The 20,489-nt window shown below is 39.3% G+C and overlaps 1 protein-coding gene across 2 annotated transcripts in view; it reads right to left on the reverse strand.

Annotated features, from left to right (window-relative positions):
• TBCE (tubulin folding cofactor E) overlaps positions 1-20,489 on the reverse strand; it is a 92,338-nt gene that overhangs the window by 63,738 nt on the left and 8,111 nt on the right. Inside the window, exon 2 of one of the 2 annotated variants that reach the window (XM_043596258.1) lies at positions 6,029-6,156. In XM_043596258.1, the coding sequence (XP_043452193.1) occupies positions 6,029-6,122 (94 nt within the window). In that variant the 5' untranslated portion in view covers positions 6,123-6,156. Of the gene's footprint in view, positions 1-6,028; positions 6,157-20,489 lie in introns of those variants that run through there. The other variant, XM_043596259.1, reaches the window with a different exon arrangement.

A 20,489-nucleotide genomic window follows, 5' to 3' on the forward strand; every position in this document is an offset into this window, starting at 1 on the left:
GGATCAATCTAGGAAATCCCATATCCAACCAACAGGAGTGCCAGAAAGAAAAGGCAAGTAAAATGGAAGGGTAACAACTATCAAAGATAATCTTAGAAGAAAACATAACTGGGGTGCCTGGGTGGCGCAGTCGGTTAAGCGTCCGACTTCAGCCAGATCACGATCTCGCGGTCCGTGAGTTCGAGCCCCGCGTCGGGCTCTGGGCTGATGGCCCAGAGCCTGGAGCCTGTTTCCGATTCTGTGTCTCCCTCTCTCTCTGCCCCTCCCCCGTTCATGCTCTGTCTCTCTCTGTCCCAAAAAAAATAAATAAACATTGAAAAAAAAAATTAAAAAAAAAAAAAGAAAACATAACTGAAGAGGTACACGTGACCTCAATCAAATAGGCTTGTTTAAGAAAACACCTACAACAGTGGAAAAAAAACACCTGCAACTGGACACTCCTGCTTTTCATCATGAGCCTTTATGCACTAGGTGTTAACAGGTTCATGTATTATTTTAATAAATATATTTTTTAAAGTAGCAACAAGGCTTCAATAATGGCCCAGAAGATTAATTAACACTATTTACCCAATGACACTATAAGAAAATCTTGTTATATAGTATTTTAATAACAACACCATCTAAGATGTAAACAAAAATCTCCCTTGTTCATCATGGAAAATTACAATAGTCCTCTAAAACGCAAGGAAAAAAAAAGTCTGCTAGAACTCTTCCAATGAGCCGCAGAGATGTGCAGGGTAGAATCAGCCCCTTGGAGAGTTCAGGCCAGAAGCTGGAATTTGGGGGACCAGAAATTGGTACGCAGGTTTTGGTAAAAAGATGTGAGGAGTAGAGAAAAATACTAAAAAGCCCAAAAGCTGACTTCTAACTTTTCTAACTCAGCTGTGAGCCGCTGTTCCTTGATGAATTCAGATTTCTGTTTCAGTAGGTGGCAATGCATTTCAATCCCTACTTAGGATCAATAAACTGAATGAGGAATACAAAATGCCTCCATAAGAACTTAGAAGAAATAGACTTCTCCTTTTTTGTTTAAAGTTAACATTGTTACTTTGGGATAAATCGAACCCAAAATACTGTAAGGCTATTTAATTTAGTCACTGCATATAGGTAGGCAGTAATGCCAGATTTCAGTTACGATAAAACATATTATAAAACAATAACTAAGGGCAAAGAACCATGAAGACAATTGCCCAGGAGGAAATAAAAATACAATGTACATCAGGATTGATGTAAGCAACTCCAAGTATATGGATATGAGAATATCCAGTAATAATTTTTAAGCACACAGATGTATATTAATCAAAGGTCTACTTACAGTATTTAATTAAATCAGTTACATTATCACTTTAAATCACATGATATGAATTAATTTAGAAAAAGTGCTTCCTCACTCCCGTTATTTCATGAAACCATTTTAATCAGACTCTTCAAACGCAGTTCTAACATTAGTGTTTAACTATCATCACTAGGGACACTTTTTTTTTTATTAAAAAAAATTTTTTTTAACATTTATTTATTTTTGAGACAGAGAGAGACAGAGCATGAACGGGGGAAGGGTCAGAGAGAGAGGGAGACACAGAATCAGAGGCAAGCTCCAGGTTCTGAGCTGTCAGCACAGAGCCCGATGTGGGGCTCGAACTCACGGACTGCGAGATGACGACCTGAGCCGAAGTTGGACGCTTCACCGACTGAGCCACCCAGGCGCCCCACTAGGGACACTTTTAAAATACCTCACACAGGGGCACCTGGGTGGCTCAGTCAGTGAAGCATCCGACTTCGGCTCAGGTCGTGATCTCACCTTTTGTGAGTTCGAGCCCCGTGTTGGGCTCTGTGCTGACGGCTCAGAGCCTAGAGCCTGCTTCGGATTCTGTGTCCCTCTCCCCCTACTCAACTCACACTTTGTCTCTCAAAAAATATATAAACATTGAAAAGACAACTTTTTAAAATAAAATACCTCACACAATAAGCTAGGATATATCAGTTTCCTACTGCTACTATACAACTACACAAAGTTATTATCTTACAGTTTTGGAGGTCAGAAGCCTGATGAGAGTCTCACTGGACTAAAGTCAAGGTGCTGCAAAGCTGTCTTCCCCTCTGGAGGCTCTAGAGGAAAAGCTGCTACCTTGCCTTTTCCAGCTTCTAGAGGCTGCACTCGTTCTTAAGCTTCCTGCCTCCCTTCCATCTTCAAAACCCACAATGGCCGGTTGAAACTTTCTCACATCACGACAAGTGCCGGCACTGCCTTCTTCTTCCACTTCTACTTCCAAGGATCCTTGGGATTACACTGAGCCCACGTGACAATCTCCCTATCTTAAAGTCAGCTGATTAGCAACCTTAATTCCACCTGCTACCCCAATTCTCCCTTGCCACGAAACTGAATAATACTCCCAGGTCCTGAGATATCCTTGTTTGAGGGGAGGGAGCATTATTCTGCCCACCACGGCACATCATCTTTACTTAAAATAAACGTGTTTTAAAATCTGCATATGATGGGGTGCCTGGGTGGCGCAGTCGGTTAAGCGTCCGACTTCAGCCAGGTCACAATCTCGCGGTCCGTGGGTTCGAGCCCCGCATCAGGCTCTGGGCTGATGGCTCAGAGCCTGGAGCCTGTTTCCGATTCTGTGTCTCCCTCTCTCTCTGCCCCTCCCCCGTTCATGCTCTGTCTCTCTCTGTCCCCCCAAAAAATAAATAAACGTTGATAAAATCTGCATATGATGCTATCTCAGGAAATTACATTTCCATCCCCAAGCCATTTGCAAAACATTAGAACCGCTCTATTTCTTTTTTAAGTAAATTTTTAAAATGTTTATCTACAATAGTTGACACTATGCACCAATAACTGACCCAAGTGCTTAAACATCTTAACTCGTTTAGTTATAACACATACTGAAGTAACACCAGGAGTAATTACTAAATCTGCATTCGATTTCTCCTATCTTTGTACCAATTCCACCTGATGACTTCTAAAAGAAATCTTAGGGGCACCTGGGTGGCTCAGTTGGCTAAGCGTCTGACTCTTGCTTCCGACCCGACTCAGGTCATGATCTCACGGGTCTCATGAGTTCGAGCCTTATGTCGGCTCTGTGCTGACAGTGCAGAGTCTGTTTGGGATTCGCTGTTCCCTCTCTCTCTCTCTGCCCTGCCCCATTTGCGTTCTCTCTGTCTTAAAACAAATAAATAAACATTAAAAAATTTATTTTTATTTTTTTAATGTTTATTTATTTTTGAGAGAGAGAGGGAGAGACCAAGTGCAGTAGGGCAGGGGCAGAGAGAGGAAGACACAGAATCCAAAGCAGGCTCCAGGCTCAGAGCTGTCAGCACAGAGCCCGATGCAGAGCTCGGAACCCACGAGCCGTGAGATCATGACCTGAGCCAAAGTCAGATGCTTAACCAACTGAGCCACACAGGTGCCTCCCCCACAAATTTGTTAGTAAATAAATAAATAAATAAATAATAAATAAATGCATGCATACATAAAATCCCAAAGTAGCATCTTTGAGGTAAAATAATAGAGAATGCGCTCATACAATCAGATAATTAATAGAGTAAATAAAGAATAGCTCCCTCTTTGCACAATTATAATTTCAGGTAAAAAACTGCCTGATAATACATACACGAAGGAAGTGTCAAACTCACAGGCAATTTAATAAATGAAAATATGTACTACTTCATATTCACTAAATTACCATGAAATAGCTTCCATCTGTATTATTAGATTTGGGATGCACTACTCCAAGCTGCCTTTACAAACAGAGCCTTATTCTCATCAGCTGCTGGGAATACTAGCTTCTAGCAATTAGCCCTCAACTATGGTCCCACTTTTAGAACCAAAAAAAAAAAAGTGCCTTGCACAAGCACATACACCCTTCCACATACCAGGATCCAGTGATGGATCATCACAGATGTAAATGCCCAGCCCCTCATCTCAACTAGGAAAATCTCTGAAGGGCCCCCTATCTATCTTCAGAATTGCCCACAGGGTCAGGTGAAACTTTTGTTTAGATGACATCACAGGGGCACCTGGCTGGCTCAGTCAGTGGAGTATGCAACTCTTGATCTTAGGGGTTTTGAGTTCCAGCCCCACACTGGGTGTAGAAATTACTTAAAAAAATAATTTTGAAAAAAAAAAACAAACTGCACAGCAAAGGAAACAATCAACCAAACTAAAAGGCAACTTAAGGAATGGAAGAAGATATTTGCAAATGACATATCTGATAAAGGGTTAGTATCTAAAATATATAAAGAACTTATAAAACTCAACATACACAAAAAAACAAATTAATTCGATTAAAAACGGGCAGAAGACATGAATAGACTTTTCTCCAAAGATATACCAATAGCCAATAGACACATGAAAAGATGCTCAATATTACTCATCATCAGGGAAATGCAAATCAAAATGACAATATTACCTGACACCTGTCACAATGGCTAAAATCCAAAACACAAGAAACAGAAAGTGTTGGTAAGGATGTGAAGAAAAAGGAACCCTCGTGCACTCCTGGTGAGAATGCAAACCAGTAAAGCCATTGTACAAAACAGTATGGGGGTTCCTCAAAATATTAAAAATAAAATTACCACCTGATCCAGTAATTGCACGACTAGGTATTTATCCAAAGAATATGAAAACACTAATTCAAAAAGACATATGCACCCCTATATTTACTGCAGCATTATTTATAATAGTCAAATTATGGAAACAGCCAATGTGTCCACCGATTGACGAATGGATAAAGATGTGGCATATATAAAAGGCAAAAATAAAAAGGAATGAAATCTTGCCATTGGCAACAACATGGATGGAGCTAGAGAATATAATACTAAGCAAAATAAGTCAGAGAAATCATTTCACTCATATGTGGAATTTAAGAAACAAAACAAAAGAATCAAAGGGAAAAAAAAGAGACAAACCAAGAAACCGACTCTTAACTATAGAGAACAATCTGATGGTTATCAGAGTGGAGGTGGAGGTGAGGGGTGAATGGGTGAAAGGGGACTAAGAGTACACTTATCTTGATGAACACAGGAAAAATGTAAAGAATTGTTGAATCACTACATTGTACACTTGAAACCAACACAACAATGTATGCTAACTATACTGGAATTAAAATTAAAAAATAAAAAAAATAATAAATAAATTTAAAAATAAGAGAATGAGGGGTGCCTGGGTGGCTCAGTCAGTTAAGCGTCCGACTTCGGCTCAGGTCATGATCTCACAGTTCATGAGTTCGAACCCCACATCGGGCTCTGTGCTGACAGCTCAAAGCCTGGAACCTGCTGTGGATTCTGTGTCTCCCTCTCTCTCTGCTCCTCCTCCCTCTCAAAAATGAATAAACATTAAAAAAAAATTGTTAATAAAAAATAAAAAAAATACAAGAATGATATTATTTAAAAGGAAAAAAAGTTACCACACCAAAAAGACTCTGTAAGTATGTATGATGATGAATGTTAACTAGACTTAACTTGGTGATCATTTTGCAATATATACAGATATCAAATCATTGTTTCGTATACCTGAAACTAATATAATGTTATATGTCAATTATATCTTAACAAAAAATGTAAGCAAAATAATACTATAGAAATATAAATATATTCCAAATAATAAATGAAAGAAGACATCACAAATTGTATTTATATCGATTTAAGCTACTTCAAATACATATACACGTGGATTAATGACAAAAGAAATTTCCAAAAAATTCTTAGTTTTTGAGGGTAGGGTATGAAAATTCAAGATTATGAGTTGTCTTAAGTTTACTCAGAAGATATTTTAACATTCAATTAATATAAAATAGTAACACTAAATAATTAGATAAATGTAAAATGAAATAAAACCATAGACCACAGGATATTGTTACCCGAACAAAACAATGGTATATAAGAATATAAGAAGCATCTACAAATTGTTTCTTATTGTTACAAAGCACTATGGGGGGGGGGGGAGCACTACAGAGAAGCCTACAAAGAAACAATCCAGAATAAATAAATACACACACCACACACACACACACTTATAATTTACCTGCCACAGGAGGGACAACACCAGAAAAACGCACTGTTGCATGTTCTCCATTAACTTCAACTCGTCGACCAATGACACTTTTTGTGTCATTCATGATAATATAGCCAGAATCCAAAATATGAGGAGATCTAGGAAGAAAATTACAAAATTGACAAGATCTTAATAAAGTCCTTAAAATTTATTTTTTTCATGTATCGAGATATTCCTTTTTTTTAATGTTTATTTTTTGAGATACACACACACACACACACACACACACACACACACACACACACACGAGTGGGGGAGGGGCAGAGAGGGAGACACAGAATCTAAAGCAGGTTCCAGGCTCTGAGCTGTCGGCACAGAGCTCAACACATCACCCAAACTTGTGACCTGCGAGATCCTGACCTGAGCCAAAGTCAGATGCTTAACCCACTGAGCCACCCAGGCGCCCCTTCACTTTAGTGAGATATTCTTGAGGTCAACACTCCTGCAATTTAGTCTTCATATTTTGGTGAAGAGAAGGACCTATAGGTTTATGTGGCATATTCTCATAGTTTCATTTTACTTTACTTTCTAACTATATTTTGATAACAATGTTTATTTTGAGAGAGAGAGAGAGAGAGAGAGAGAAGAGAGCGCACACATGAGCAAGGGAGGGGCAGAGAGAGGGAGAGAGAAAATCCCAAGCAGACTCCATGCCATCAGCACAGAGCCTGATGTGGGGCTTGAACCCACAAACTGTGAGATCATCATCATGATTATGAGCTGAAACAGAGTCAGACACTCAACCAACTGAGCCACCCAGGCACCCCAGTAATATGTTTTTTAAATGTCGCTCAACTCCAGTTAGCTCACATCACATAACTTGTCTATTCTGTCATCTACTGAAGGGGATAGGAAGGAAAGGAGAATAGAAGAGAGGGGGACAGGGGCGCCTGGGTGGCTCAGTCAGTTAAGTGTCAGACTTTTGATTTCGGCTCAGGTCGTGATCTCATAGTCATGCGATCAGCCCCGTGTAGAGCTCCATGCTGCGCACAGAGCCTGCTTGAGATTATCTTTCTCCCTCTCCCTCTGCTCCGACTCCTCTCTAAAATAAAAAATAAATTAAATAAATAAAAACAAACAAAAAAGGAGGAGAAAAGTGATAGAGAACAGGACAAGAAAACAGGCAATATGGGCATTGTTATCTCTTGAGGATGGGAGAAAAAAACAAATCCATAGACATAGGAAGCAACACATACAATGAACAATAAATAAAAATTAAACTCTAGGGGCACCTGCCTGGCTCAGTTGGTGGAACATGTAGCACTTGATCTCGGGGTCGTGAGTTCAAGCCCCACATTGGACACAGAGCTTACTAAAACAAAACAAACAAAAAACCGTGAAACTCGGGGCGCCTGGGGGGCTCAGTCGGTTAAGAGCCCAACTTTGGCTCACGTCATGATCTCATGGTTTGTGGGTTCAAGTCCCACATCAGGCTCTGTGCTAACAGTTCAGAGCCTGGAGCCTGCTTCAGATTCTGTGTCTCCCTCTCTCTCTGTCCCTCCCCCTCACATTCTGTCTCTCACTCTCAAAAAATGAATAAACATTAAAAAAAATAAAAATAAAAACCATTAAAATCGAATAAAAAGACAGAACCATGAAACTAAAGAGAAGGCCCTAAAGGGAGACAGAGTGAAAAGGATCTCCTATCCAGGAATGGTAACTAGATTCACCTCCTACTTCACAGGAAAGCAGAAGACTGAGGAACATGTGAAAAGACACTGTCAGCCAAAATCCAGACAGTGGGGAACCCTACCGTCAAACAAGTTAGTTTCTTCAACACAAGGAGAACACAAGAAGAAAAAGAAAGACATGGAGGGAGAACGAACAGATTTAAAAAACTGAAGACATCCAGTTGCAACACTGGACTTCGTTTGGACCCTAATTTTTTAAAAAAGTGTAAGTAACTTTAAAGTAAAAACTTGTGAGAATATTGAAAATTTGAACACTGACTAAATTTGATATTAAAGAAAAACTGTTTGGGGCACCTGGGTAGCTCAGTCGGTTAAGCGGCCGACTTCGGCTCAGGTCATGATCTCGCGGTCCGTGAGTTCGAGCCCCGCGTAGGGCTCTGTGCTGACAGCTCAGAGCCTGGAGCCTGCTTCGGATTCTGTGTCTCCCTCTCTCTCTGACCCTCCCCCGTTCGTGCTCTGTCTCTCTCTGTCTCAAAAATAAATAAATGTTTAAAAAAATAAAGAAAGAAAGAAAAATAAAGAAAAACTGTTTAAGACTCAATGAAATACCAATCGTAATTTCCACAGAACTAGAACCATTCATGCTAAAATCTGTATGGAACCACAATAGACCCCAAACAGCCAAACCAATCTTGAGAAAGAACAAAGCCGGAGGCATCACAATCCTGGATTTCAAGTTATAGACAAAGCTATAGTAATCAAAACAGTATGGTACTGGCACAAAATTTAGACAAATAAATAGAACAAAATGGAGAGCCCAGAAATAAACCCACACCGGTATGGTCAATTAATTGATGACAAAAGAGGCAAGACTACCCAATGGAAAAAGACAGTCTCTTCAATAAACAGTGCTGGGAAAACAGGAGAGCTACATGCAAGAGAACAAACCTGGATCACTTTCTGACACCATACACAACAGTAAACTTAAAATAGATTAAAGACCTAAATATGAATCCTAAAACCACAAACTCCTAGGAGAAAAACATAGGCAATAATTTCTTGGACATCAGCCTTAGCAACATTTTTCTAGATACGTCTCCTGACGTGCGGGAAACAAATGCAAAAATAAACGACTGGCACTCCACCAAGATAAAGAGCTTTTGTACAATGAAGGAAACAATCAACAAAACAAAAAGGCAACCTACTGAATAGGAGCAGATATTTGCAAATGATATATCGGATAAGGAATTAATATCCCAAATACGTAAAGAATTTATACAATTCAACACCGAAACTACAAACAATCCAATTAAAATGAGCGGAGGGCCTGAAGAAACATTTTTTCTAAAGAAGACATGGCCAACAGACACATTGAAAGGATGCTCGACATCACTAATCACCCAGGAAATGCAAATCAAAATCACCATGAGATATAACCTCTATACCTGTTGGAATGGTTAGTGCCAAAAAGACCAGAAATAACAGGTGTTGGGGAGGATGTGGAGGGAAAAAACCAAAAAACAACAACAACAAAAAAACAAAACAAAAAAAACCCTTGTGCCCTGTTGGTGGGAATGTAAATTGGTGCAACCACTGTGGAAAACAGTATGGAGGGTCCTCAAAAAATGAAAAATAGAAATACCATATGACGCAGCAATTCCACTACTGGGTATTTACCTAAAGAAAATAAAAACACTGTATCAGTTTGAAAAGATGTATGCGTCCTGTGTTTATTGCAGTATTACTTCCAATAGCCAAGATGTAGAAGCAACTCAAGTGTCCACTGATAGACAAATGGATAAGGAAGAGTGGTGTGTGTGTGTGTGTGTGTGTGTGTGTGTGTGTGTGTGTCAGACGAATACTATGCAGCCATAAAAAAGGATGATTTTGAGCCATTTGCAACAACACGGATGGACCTAGAGGGTCTTATGCTAAGTGAAATAATTCAGACTGAGAAAGACCAATATCATATGATTTCATTCATATGTGGAATCTAAAAGCAACAACAAATGAATAAACAAAAAAAAAAGCAGAATCAACCTTAAATACAGAGCTCATATTTGCCAGAGGTGAATGGGGTGGGGGTGAATTGGCAAAACAGGAGATACAGGCTTCCAGTTATGGAATGAGTAAGTCACAGGAAGAAAAGTCACAGCATAGGGAATACAGTCGATGACACTGTAACAACGTTCTATGGTGACAGATGGTAGCTTCACTTGTGATGAGCAAAGCATAACGTATAGAGAAACTGAATCACAATGTTGTATACCTGAAGCTAATGTACCACTGTGTATCAACTATATCAAATAATTTCTAACATAAAAATGCAAATGTAAAAAATTTAAATGTTTAAATTTAACGATAATTATCCTAAAAAATAGTTTTCACTAGTTTTATATGCCTTTTCAATTTTCATTAACATGTAAACAGAATTTTTTACAAGCGAAATAGATACGTAATTTCTATTCTACTTCTTTTATTAACAGGTGAACATTTTTCTATACAGCCACAGAATTACCATCTTAAGCTCTTTAATGTTGACCTGTAGATCCACAATTTACTTAATCATTTCTATCCCTCCCCCCCCAAAAAAAACAGCTAAAAACATGGTTTTGTTTTTAAATTATTCTTGTCCCCTGAAGTATTTCCCTGGGAAAAATTCTTGAGACAATTATTCAAAGTAAATAAACATGTTTAAGATTTGAGAAAGCCATGGCCAGACTGTCCATTCAAAAACAAAGTTAAATACTAACACTGACACTAAAAGAAAATCTACTTGTTTACTTGTTTCTATAAAGTCTTATGAATTCCCATGAAGAACTTTTTTTTTTATTTTATTTTTAAAAATTTTTTTTAACGTTTATTTATTTTTGAGACAGAGAGAGACAGAGCATGAACGAGGGAGGGGCAGAGAGAGAGGGAGACACAGAATCGGAAGCAGGCTCCAGGCTCTGAGCCATCAGCCCAGAGCCCGACGCGGGGCTCGAACTCATGGACTGCGAGATCGAGACCTGAGCTGAAGTTGGACGCTTAACCGACTGAGCCACCCAGGCGCCCCTCCATGAAGAACTTTCAAGTCAGGTCTTCTCTATTCTATACTTGTACAACTAATTTTTTTAAACTAATCTCTACACCCAACATGGGGCTAAAACTCACGACCCCAAAATCAGGAGTTGTATGCTCTACTGACAGAGGCAGGTGCCCCTTGTACAACTAATCATTGAAGCAGGACTTAACACATCATTATTCATGTAAATGCAGAACTTTACATTTATATATACTGAACATTGAACACTCCAACATTAATTATCTCTCCCAGCTCTGTCCTGTGCAATTTTTGTAAGATCGAAACAAAATGTGTATGTGTGTGTGTGTGTGTCTGTGTCTGTGTGTATTAGATATATGACTTTGACCAAAGACAGAACCCATACAAATTGTGTGTAAAACTTTTCAGTTATAAGCCCTCCTATTATCCAGTTCACATGCAAGAACATCATGAACTTTGTGAAATGCTCCCCTGAAATCAAAATAAACTGTCAGTCCCAGAATATACCGTCAATCAGAGGAATGGGGTAACTTAAACACCTCTGAGTTGTATGAATATTTTTGGAAGGAACAGTTGTTCCTTTGTGATTTGTTCTATTGACAATAATGAGTACGAGAAGGAAGATAATGATGATCAACAGAGAAAGTAAATACTGCACTGTTCTCTGCAAATTTCCCTGGCTTGTCAGGGAATTGCAATCCAAACAAACAAACAAAGGCAAATTTAGCAAGACTCCCTCAACTCTTCCTACTTCCTTAGGATTACTGCTTTTCTAAATGTTCACAAATGTCTTTCCTAGAGGTTCTATTTCCCCTTGTTCATTACTCTTTAAAGATTACGGACAGGAATTTTTGCAATCGTATTTCCCAGTTCTTTCATGAATTACTACATGTAATTTCTCTTGGAGTGCAGGCTAATTCAAAATGGCCAAACACTATACCACCTCCTTTTATCTTCAACATGCTTTTAAACAGGCTTTTTTTTTTAAAGACAGGAATCATTTTCCATAGACACGACAGAAGATAAAAAATTGAGTCAATCTGTGATTTTTCTGTCATCTCTATGCGACATTAAATATATTTTCAAAAGATGAAGCAAAGGTGGCAAAATGTTAACAATCGCTAAATAAAGGCAACGAGTATCTGGGTGTTTCCTATGTTTCAAAATACTCAAGATTTAAACTAAAAGCCGTATATTACTACACCCAAGGCATTTGTACTACTTTTTAGTCTAGATCAATCCTAGAAGCTTCTTTTCTTATCTTCCCATTTTTTCACAAATTGATTTGGAGGCTCAACCTTACCAGTATTTTTCTGAAGAGGTCCATTCAAGTGTCTCAAAGTCATTGTTATGCTGTTTCTTCTTCCATTTCAGGGATGCTCCTTATATTTTTCCAGATACATCTTTCTCACTTAATTTTTTTTCTTTAAAAAATTTTTAATGTTTATTTATTTTTGAAAGAGAGAGAGAGAGAGAGAGAGAGACAGAGCATGAGTGGGAGGGGGCAGAGAGAGAGAAGGAAACACAGAATCGGAAGCAGGCTCCAGGCCTCGAGCTGTCAGCACAGAGTCCAACACAAGGCTCGAACTTGGGAATGGCAAGATTGTGACCTAGGCCGAAGTCGGACGCTTAACCAACTAAGTCATCCAGGTGCCCCTTTTCTTTTATTTTTTAAAGTTTACCTAACCATTTTGAAGAGAGAGAGAGAGAGAGAGAGAGAGAGAGAGAGAGAGAGAGAGGCAAGAGAGAAAGGAAGAGAATCCCAAGCAGGCTCCACACTGTCAGCGCAGAGCCCCAAGTGGGGCTCCACACTCACAAACCATGAAATCATGACCTGAGCCCAAGTTGGATGCTTACCCAACTAAGCCACCCAGGTGCCCTTCTCACTTAATTTTTTAAATAGATGATACTCAAAAGAATAAAAGGGAATACACTAAAAGTTTCCCTTCCATTCCTGCTAGTCATTAGCTCTTTCCACTGGCAACAGTTTTATTAGTATCTTATAGTATCTTCCACACACATTTTGTGCTTATACAGGCTGATATGCTTTTTCCTTTCTTTACACAAATGATACCATGCTCTATATGGGGTTCTATTCCTTACATTTTCATTTAATAATATAACCTGGAAATTTACCCACAGCCATGTCAGAAGCTTTTACATTTTTTATGGCTATACAGTATTTGTATAGATATACCATAATTTATATAACCAGTCTTCACAAACTGATGGACTTAGGTTACTTCCAAGTCTTTGCTATTATAAATAATACGGCAAAGATTAAACCTTCTCAATTATTTTTTATACCTGTGCAAAAATAACTGTAGTAAACAATCTCAAACTGGGTATTGCTGAATCAAAGGGGAAGAGCATTTTTAATGTTGAGAGCTAATAACAAATGTCCCTTTTTAGGAACTGCACCAATTCACAATCCTACCAGCACCGTATGCAAGTCCCAGTATCATCACAACGTTGCCCTTCGCAGAATAATCTTTGGTTACTTGTCAGTCTGATAAGTGAAACATACATTGTATTTACATTTCCTTTTATGAGGGAAGCTGAGCATCTATTCATTTTGATTCCCTTTTCTATGAATTACTTGTTCACATCCTTTACCCACTTTACTTATCTTTTTCTTAAGCTGTTTTTAAAAATATAAGCTGTTTTCTGGATGTTCTTCACAATGAGATGACTACATAATTCCTCAAATAAAATACTTTGAAAAGAATTGCAAGGAAAGGGGCGCCTCGGTGGCTCAGTCGGTTAGGCGGCCGACTTCGGCTTAGGTCATGAGCTCATGGTTCATGAGTTCGAGCCTCGCGTCAGGCTCTGTGCTGACAGCTCGGAGCCTAGAGCCTGCTTCAGAATCTGTGACTCCCCCTCTCTCTCCGTCCCCTCCCCAGCTCATGCTCTGTCTCTCAACTAATAAAGAAACATTAAAAAAAAATTTTTTTAAAGAATTGCAAGGAAGGACACAAGCAGGTAATTGTACGACCATGTTCACGGCGCTATTATTCACAAATAGCCAAAAGATGGAACTAACCCAAATATCCGTTGATGGATGAATGGATCAGCACAATGTGGTATACACATATAGTCAAATATTATTCAGCCTTAAAAAGAAAGGAAATTCTGTCACATGCTATATAACATGAAGGAACCCTGGGAACATCATGCTAAGTGAAATAAGCCAGTAACAAAAGGACAAATACTCTATGATTCCATTTAAATGAAATACCTAGAGTAGCCAAGTTCATAGAGAAAGTGGAATTGTGGTTGCCAATGGCTGTGGAAAGGGGGAAATAGTGTTAATGGCTACAGTGTTACAGTTTTGCAAGATGAAAAGAGTTCTGGAGACATAGGAGTTAAGATTGCACAACAGTGTGAATGTACTTAACACTACTCAATTGTACACCTAAAATTGTTAAGAGGGTCTGGGGCACCTGGCTCGCTCAGTCTGTGGAGCATGAGACTCGTGGTCTCAGGGTTGTGAGTTTGAGCCCCATGCTGGGTGTAGAGATTACTTAAAAAAAAAAAAAAATCCTCAAGGGATGCCTGGGTAGTTCAGTCAGTTAAGTGTCTGACTCTTGATTTCAGCTCAGGTCATGATCTAGAAGTTCTTGAGTTTGAGCTCCACGTTGGGCTCCTTGGTGGCAGTGTGGAGCCTGCTTGGAAGTTTCTCTCTCCCTCTCTCTGCCCCTCCTTGCACACTCTCTCTCTCAAAATAAATAAATAAACTTTAAAAAACTGTTTTAAATTATTTTTTAAAACTTGTCACAGCGCCTGGGTGGTTCAATCGGTTAAGCCTCTGACTTTGGCTCAGGTCATGATCTCATGGTACATGGGTTCGAGCCCTGCATCAGGCTCTGTGCTGACAGCTCAGAGCCTGGAGCCTGCTTTGGATTCTGTGTTTCCCTTTCTCTGCCCCTCCCCTGCTCATACTCTGTCTCTCTCTCTCTCTCTCTCTCTCTCTCTCTCTCTCTCTCAAAATAAAGACTAAAAAAAGGTGAACATAAGGGCAGGGAAGCAAAAATATAAAAACAGGGAGAGGGACAAAACATAAGAGACTCTTAAATATGGAGAACAAACAGAGGGTTACTGGAGGGGTTGTGGGAGTGGGGGATGGGCTAAATGGGTAAGGGGCATTAAAGAATCCACCCCTGAAATCATTGTTACACTATATATGCTAACCAACTTGGATGTAAATTTAAAAAATAAACAAATAAAAAAGAATTTTAAAAATTTTTAAATAAATAAATAAAAATAAATTTAAAAATTTTTTAGTATTTTTCAAAAATTGTCAGGGCGCCTGGTGGTTCAATCTTAAGGTTAAGCATCTGACTCTTGATTTCAGCTGGGGTCATAATCTCACCATTCCTGATATGGAGCCCCACATCAGGATCTGTGCTTACAGTGCAGGGCCTGCTTGGGAGTGTCCCCACTGCCCCCACTCTGTCCCTCCCCTGTTATCGCTCTCTCTCAAAATAAACTTTAAAAAAAAAACTGTTAAGATGGTCAATGTTATCTGTATTTCAGCACAATTAAAAAAAAACATGAGGGGCACCTGCCTGGCTGAGCCCAATATTTCAAGTTTTAGAGAGCTCTGATTTGCTTCCACTTTAATTGGGACACTGAATCATTAAAATATGGTATTTCATGGGAATAGCCATATGCTTACCTCTTTGAAACTACACTACATATAATGCATCCTTCAACTGAGCTCTTCATTAAGACAATTGTTTGGAGACTATAGATGCTGGCGAGGATGTGGAGAAACGGGAACCCTCTTGTACTCTTGGTGGGAATGCAAACTGGTGCAGCTGCTCTGGAAAACACTGTGGAGGTTCCTCAAAAAATTAAGAATAGACCTACCCTATGACCCAGCAGTAGCACTTGCTAGGAATTTACCCAAGGGATATGGGAGTGCTGATGCATAGGGGCACTTGTACCGCAATGTTTATAGCAGCACTTTCAACAATGGCCAAATTACGGAAAGAGACTAAATGTCCATCGACTGATGAATGGATAAAGAAATTGTAGTTTATATACACAATGGAATACTACTTGGCAATGAGAAAGAATGAAATCTGGCCTTTGGTAGCAATGTGGATGGAACTGGAGAGTGTTACGCTAAGTGAAATAAGTCATACAGAGAAAGACAGATACCGTATGTTTTCACTCTTATGTGGATCCAGAGAAACTTAACAGAAGACCATGGTGGAGGGGAAGGGGGAAAAAAAGGTTAGAGAGGAAGGGAGCCAAACCATAAGAGACTCTTAAAAACTGAGAATAAACTGAGGATTGATGGGGGGTGGGAGAGGGGAAAGTGGGTGATGGACATTGAGGAGGGCACCTGTTGGGATGAGCACTGGGTGTTGCATGGAAACCAATTTGACAATAAATTTCATATTTAAAAAAAAAAGACAATTGCTTGCAAGCGAAAAAAAAAGACAATTGTTTGCAAGCGTGTGTATAGAAGCTAACGGAAATAGCTGTATGCTTAACTCATTAAAAATACATTGTTTTTAAAAAAATGGAAAAAAAAAAGAATATGGTATTTCTTCTCCACTCTTCAAATTATACCTGCCCTAGGAAGCAGTTTGATTATATTCAACATTTTTTTCATTGAGAAGATTCAAAAATAGCTTCTTTTCCCACAATCTTTGAGGCTCTTTCACTTCACTTATTTCTTCCTCCTTGTTGATGAGAATTCAAAACAAAGGAATCTTTCCTCTCATTTTGTTTCTGCCAAGGAACTTAACAATGGACACCCCCCCCCCCCCACTCCACACACAAATCAGGTCTTTTCCAGAGAAAAGAAGCCTCTAGCAGAATTTAAGACAGCTGAAATCTTTCATGATTTATCTGATTTTTTGTGCCTCTTTTATAATCTGTCTGTATTAGGAGGATAACAACCTTATTCTCTTTACCAAATGATATACAGCATAATCTATAGATCTCTTCTATTCCTCAGTCCTAGCATTGTCCCTTGTGCTTTCTACCCTAATGTCACTACTCTTCGCGCCAAACAAGTATGTATATCTTCCTGATATATACTCTTCAGCTCTCAAATGTTACATTGGATTGTTTTTAACAAAGACAGGTATTTCCATTCCAATAATGAGCCCATCCCAGCAAATTTCAGTGATATTCACAGTATTGCAGGTATCCTCCTGGAACGGAAACTTGAGACCACACGTTCAGGTACTATGCTTTTGCTACAATTTCTCCCTAAAATCTTTTGGCTGTCTCCTCCATTACTTTGGTTATATATAACACTCTTTCTTCTCAACAGCATCCAATTTCCATAGTGTCAGGAGCAATGTTTCCCTCTTTATAGAATGTTAGTATCCATTCCTCTCAATCACATTTTCTTAATTCCTACTGGGAACTATTTTTCTCAATTCCTCTGAGAGGCAGACTACTTTAGAATGAGGCTGATCATTACCTGGGAAGACAAGAAAAGAAATGGCCTAGCATCTGAGTTATTATCTATGCTTATTAGGAATACAAGATGAGAGGGAATATATCTTCAGTGGTTAAGTCATGACCACCAGAAACTCAGACTAAAGGTAGGTCAAGGTTAGTACCTGGCCTTGATGGTATTCAAGAAAACATACATGACTATCCCAAAAAGTGGGGACTGCACCATAATGGGACAATGCAGGTGGATATTGCTCAGAAACCCAAAGGCTGCATCTAGGAAGCTTGGCCAAAGAAATATAGTATAGGTCATGTAACTGGGATCAGGAGTAATTAACAAGAATAGAGAAGGGGCGCCTGGGTGGCGCAGTCGGTTAAGCGTCCGACTTCAGCCAGGTCACGATCTCGCGGTCCGGGAGTTCGAGCCCCGCGTCGGGCTCTGGGCTGATGGCTCGGAGCCTGGAGCCTGTTTCCGATTCTGTGTCTCCCTCTCTCTCTGCCCCTCCCCCGTTCATGCTCTGTCTCTCTCTGTCCCAAAAATAAAATAAAAACGTTGAAAAAAAAATTAAAAAAAAAAAAAGAATAGAGAAGACCTCACTCAACTCCAGGTAGTTGGACCACTGGGCTGATTACCTGGACAGAGCCTAAGGGACGTGTTTTTTACTCTAAATCCATAGATTCAAGGTATCTTCTAACTGAAATTCGGCATTTTCCAAAACTGTGCACATAGGCAAAAAAAAAAAAGTTGATTAGCAGCACCTGTGATCCCACATCTATCACATTACAGCTATTATAGATATCCCAAGATATATTTTACATGCACCACTATTTCAAAATTACAGCATTTAGGGGCGCCTGGGTGGCTCAGTCGGTTAAGCGCCCGACTTCAGCTTAGGTCACGATCTCGCGCTCCATGGGTTCCTGCCCCACGTCGGTCTCTGGGCTAATGGCTCAGAGCCTGGAGCCTGTTTCCGACTCTGTGTCTCCCTCTCTCTGCCCCTCCCCCATTCATGCTCTGTCTGTCTCAAAAATAAATAAACGTTAATAAAAAAATTTTTTTTTAATTACAGCATTTATTAGACCTGCCACTAGATTCTGTCATTTAAAATATTAATGAACACACATTACATTACAATTTTTAAGTATTTTGATAACTTTATTTCACATAACTGGATTCTCATCTAAAAGCCTATGTTTTTTTCCAAGCTTTATTATTTTATTCCAATTTAACTAAATTCCAGTTAGTTAACATACAGCGTAAAATTAGTTTCAAGTGTAGAATTTAGGGATTCAGCACTTCCATACAACAGCCAGTGCGCATCATAACAAGTGCCCTCCTTAAATTTCCCTCACCTATTTTATCCATCCCCCACCCACCTCCCTTCGCATAACCATCAGTCTGTTCCCTGTAACTAACAGTCTGTTTTGGGTCACCTGGGTGGCTCAGTCAGTTAAGGGTCCAACTTCGGTTCAGGTCATTATCTCACGGTTCGTGAGTTAGAGCCCCATGTCAGGCTCTGGGCTGACAGCATGGAGCCTGGAGCCTGCTTCAGGAGTCTATGTCTCCCTCTCTCTGCCCCTCCCCTGTGCACTCTCTGTCTGTCTCTCTCTCTTTCAAAAATAAACATTAAAAAAATTTTTTTAAAGTCTGTTTCTTGGTTTTCCTCTTTTCTTCTCCCTGTGTTTGTTTTGTTTCTTAAATTCCACACTAGCAAAATCATATGGTATGTCTTTCTTGGATTTATTTCGCTCAGTGTAATACCCTCTAGCCCTGTCCACATGGTTGCAAATGGCAGGATTTCATTCTTTTTTGTGGCTGAATAATATTCCATTATATACATATACCACATCTTTCTTATCCATTCATCAGTTGATGAACATTTGGGATCTTTACATAATTTGGCTATTGATAATGCTGCTGTAAACATCAGGGTGCATGTATCCCTTCAAATCAGTGTTTTTGTACATTTTTGTATCCTTTGGGTAAATACCTCTTGGTGCAATTGCTGATCATAGAGTAGTTCTATTTTTAACTTTTTAAGGAACCTCCACACTATTTTCTACAGTGGCTGCACCAGTTTGTATTCCCACCAATAGTGAGAGTGTTCTCCTTTCTCTGCATCCTTGCCAACACTTGTTGTTTCTTATGTTGTTAATTTTAGCCATTCTGCCAGATGTTAGGTGGTATCTCATTATAGTTTTGATTTGTATTTCCCCAATGACGGTAATGCTGAGCCTTTTTTCATGTGTCTGTTAGCCATCTGTATGTCTTCTTCAGAAAAATGTCTATTCATATCTTCTGCCCATTTCTTAACTGGATTATTTGTTTTTTGGGTGTTGAGTTTTATAAGTTCTTTATATGAAATCCTGTGTATTTTCTGTATTTAAAAACATTTTGGGGCACCTGGGTGGCTCAGTCGGTTAAGTGTCCGACTCCTGCTTTCGGCTCTGGTTATGATCTCACGATTTGTGAGATCGAACCCCACATCGGGCTCCAGGCTGACAGTTCGGAGCCTGCTTGGGAGTCTCTCTCTCCTCTCTTTCTCTGCCCCTCCCCCCTCAAATAAAGAAACACTTAAAAAAAACATTCTAGGGGTGTCTGGCTGGCTCAGTCAGTAGCGTGTTGTCAGCAACTCTTGATCTTAGGGTTCCACGCTAGGTATAGAGATTACCTAAAAATAAAATCTTAAAAAAAAATTCTAAGGAGCTCACAGACTTTATCAGACTGCTAAAGGGGTCTTTATCCTAGATAAAGAATCAAAGAAAATTTGAGGACATGACAGGCATCAAAGTAAATTATTTAAACTAAATTACATAGCCCTTTACAAAACGCTTTCATTTTCCTTATTCACAATATTCACTCAAAATTGCTGACAATTTCTTTAATTCTTCTACAGATTCTTCTAAAAAAACACTGGTTTGTTTGTGTTTTTTTCTTAATATATGTAGGCGTCACGCCCAGCATAGAGCCCAACATGGGGCTTGAACTCACAACCCTGAGATCAAGAAATGAGCTGTTACAGTACACTTCATTCAACTTCTCCAGTGATAGATGAAGAAACGTCAAGGGACTTTTTCCTTATACTAAAAGGCATGTGGCATCCTGGCCCTGGTATCCTCTGGTGACAGGAACGCAGACTGAAAGAAACAGTTCCACTAGTTTGTTCTGCATTCCGTTTCACCTGTTTGTCTCTGGAATCCATGTTGCTAACATCGTGTGTTTGTTGTTAAAAAAAAAAAATTAATTAAAAAAAGAAATTAGGGGCGCCTGGGTGGCTCAGTCGGTTAAGCGGCTGACTTCAGCCCAGGTCATGATCTCACGGTCCGTGAG

This window comes from Prionailurus bengalensis, chromosome D2 (assembly GCF_016509475.1).
Source record: "Prionailurus bengalensis isolate Pbe53 chromosome D2, Fcat_Pben_1.1_paternal_pri, whole genome shotgun sequence".
Classification (NCBI taxonomy): Eukaryota; Metazoa; Chordata; class Mammalia; order Carnivora; family Felidae; genus Prionailurus; species Prionailurus bengalensis.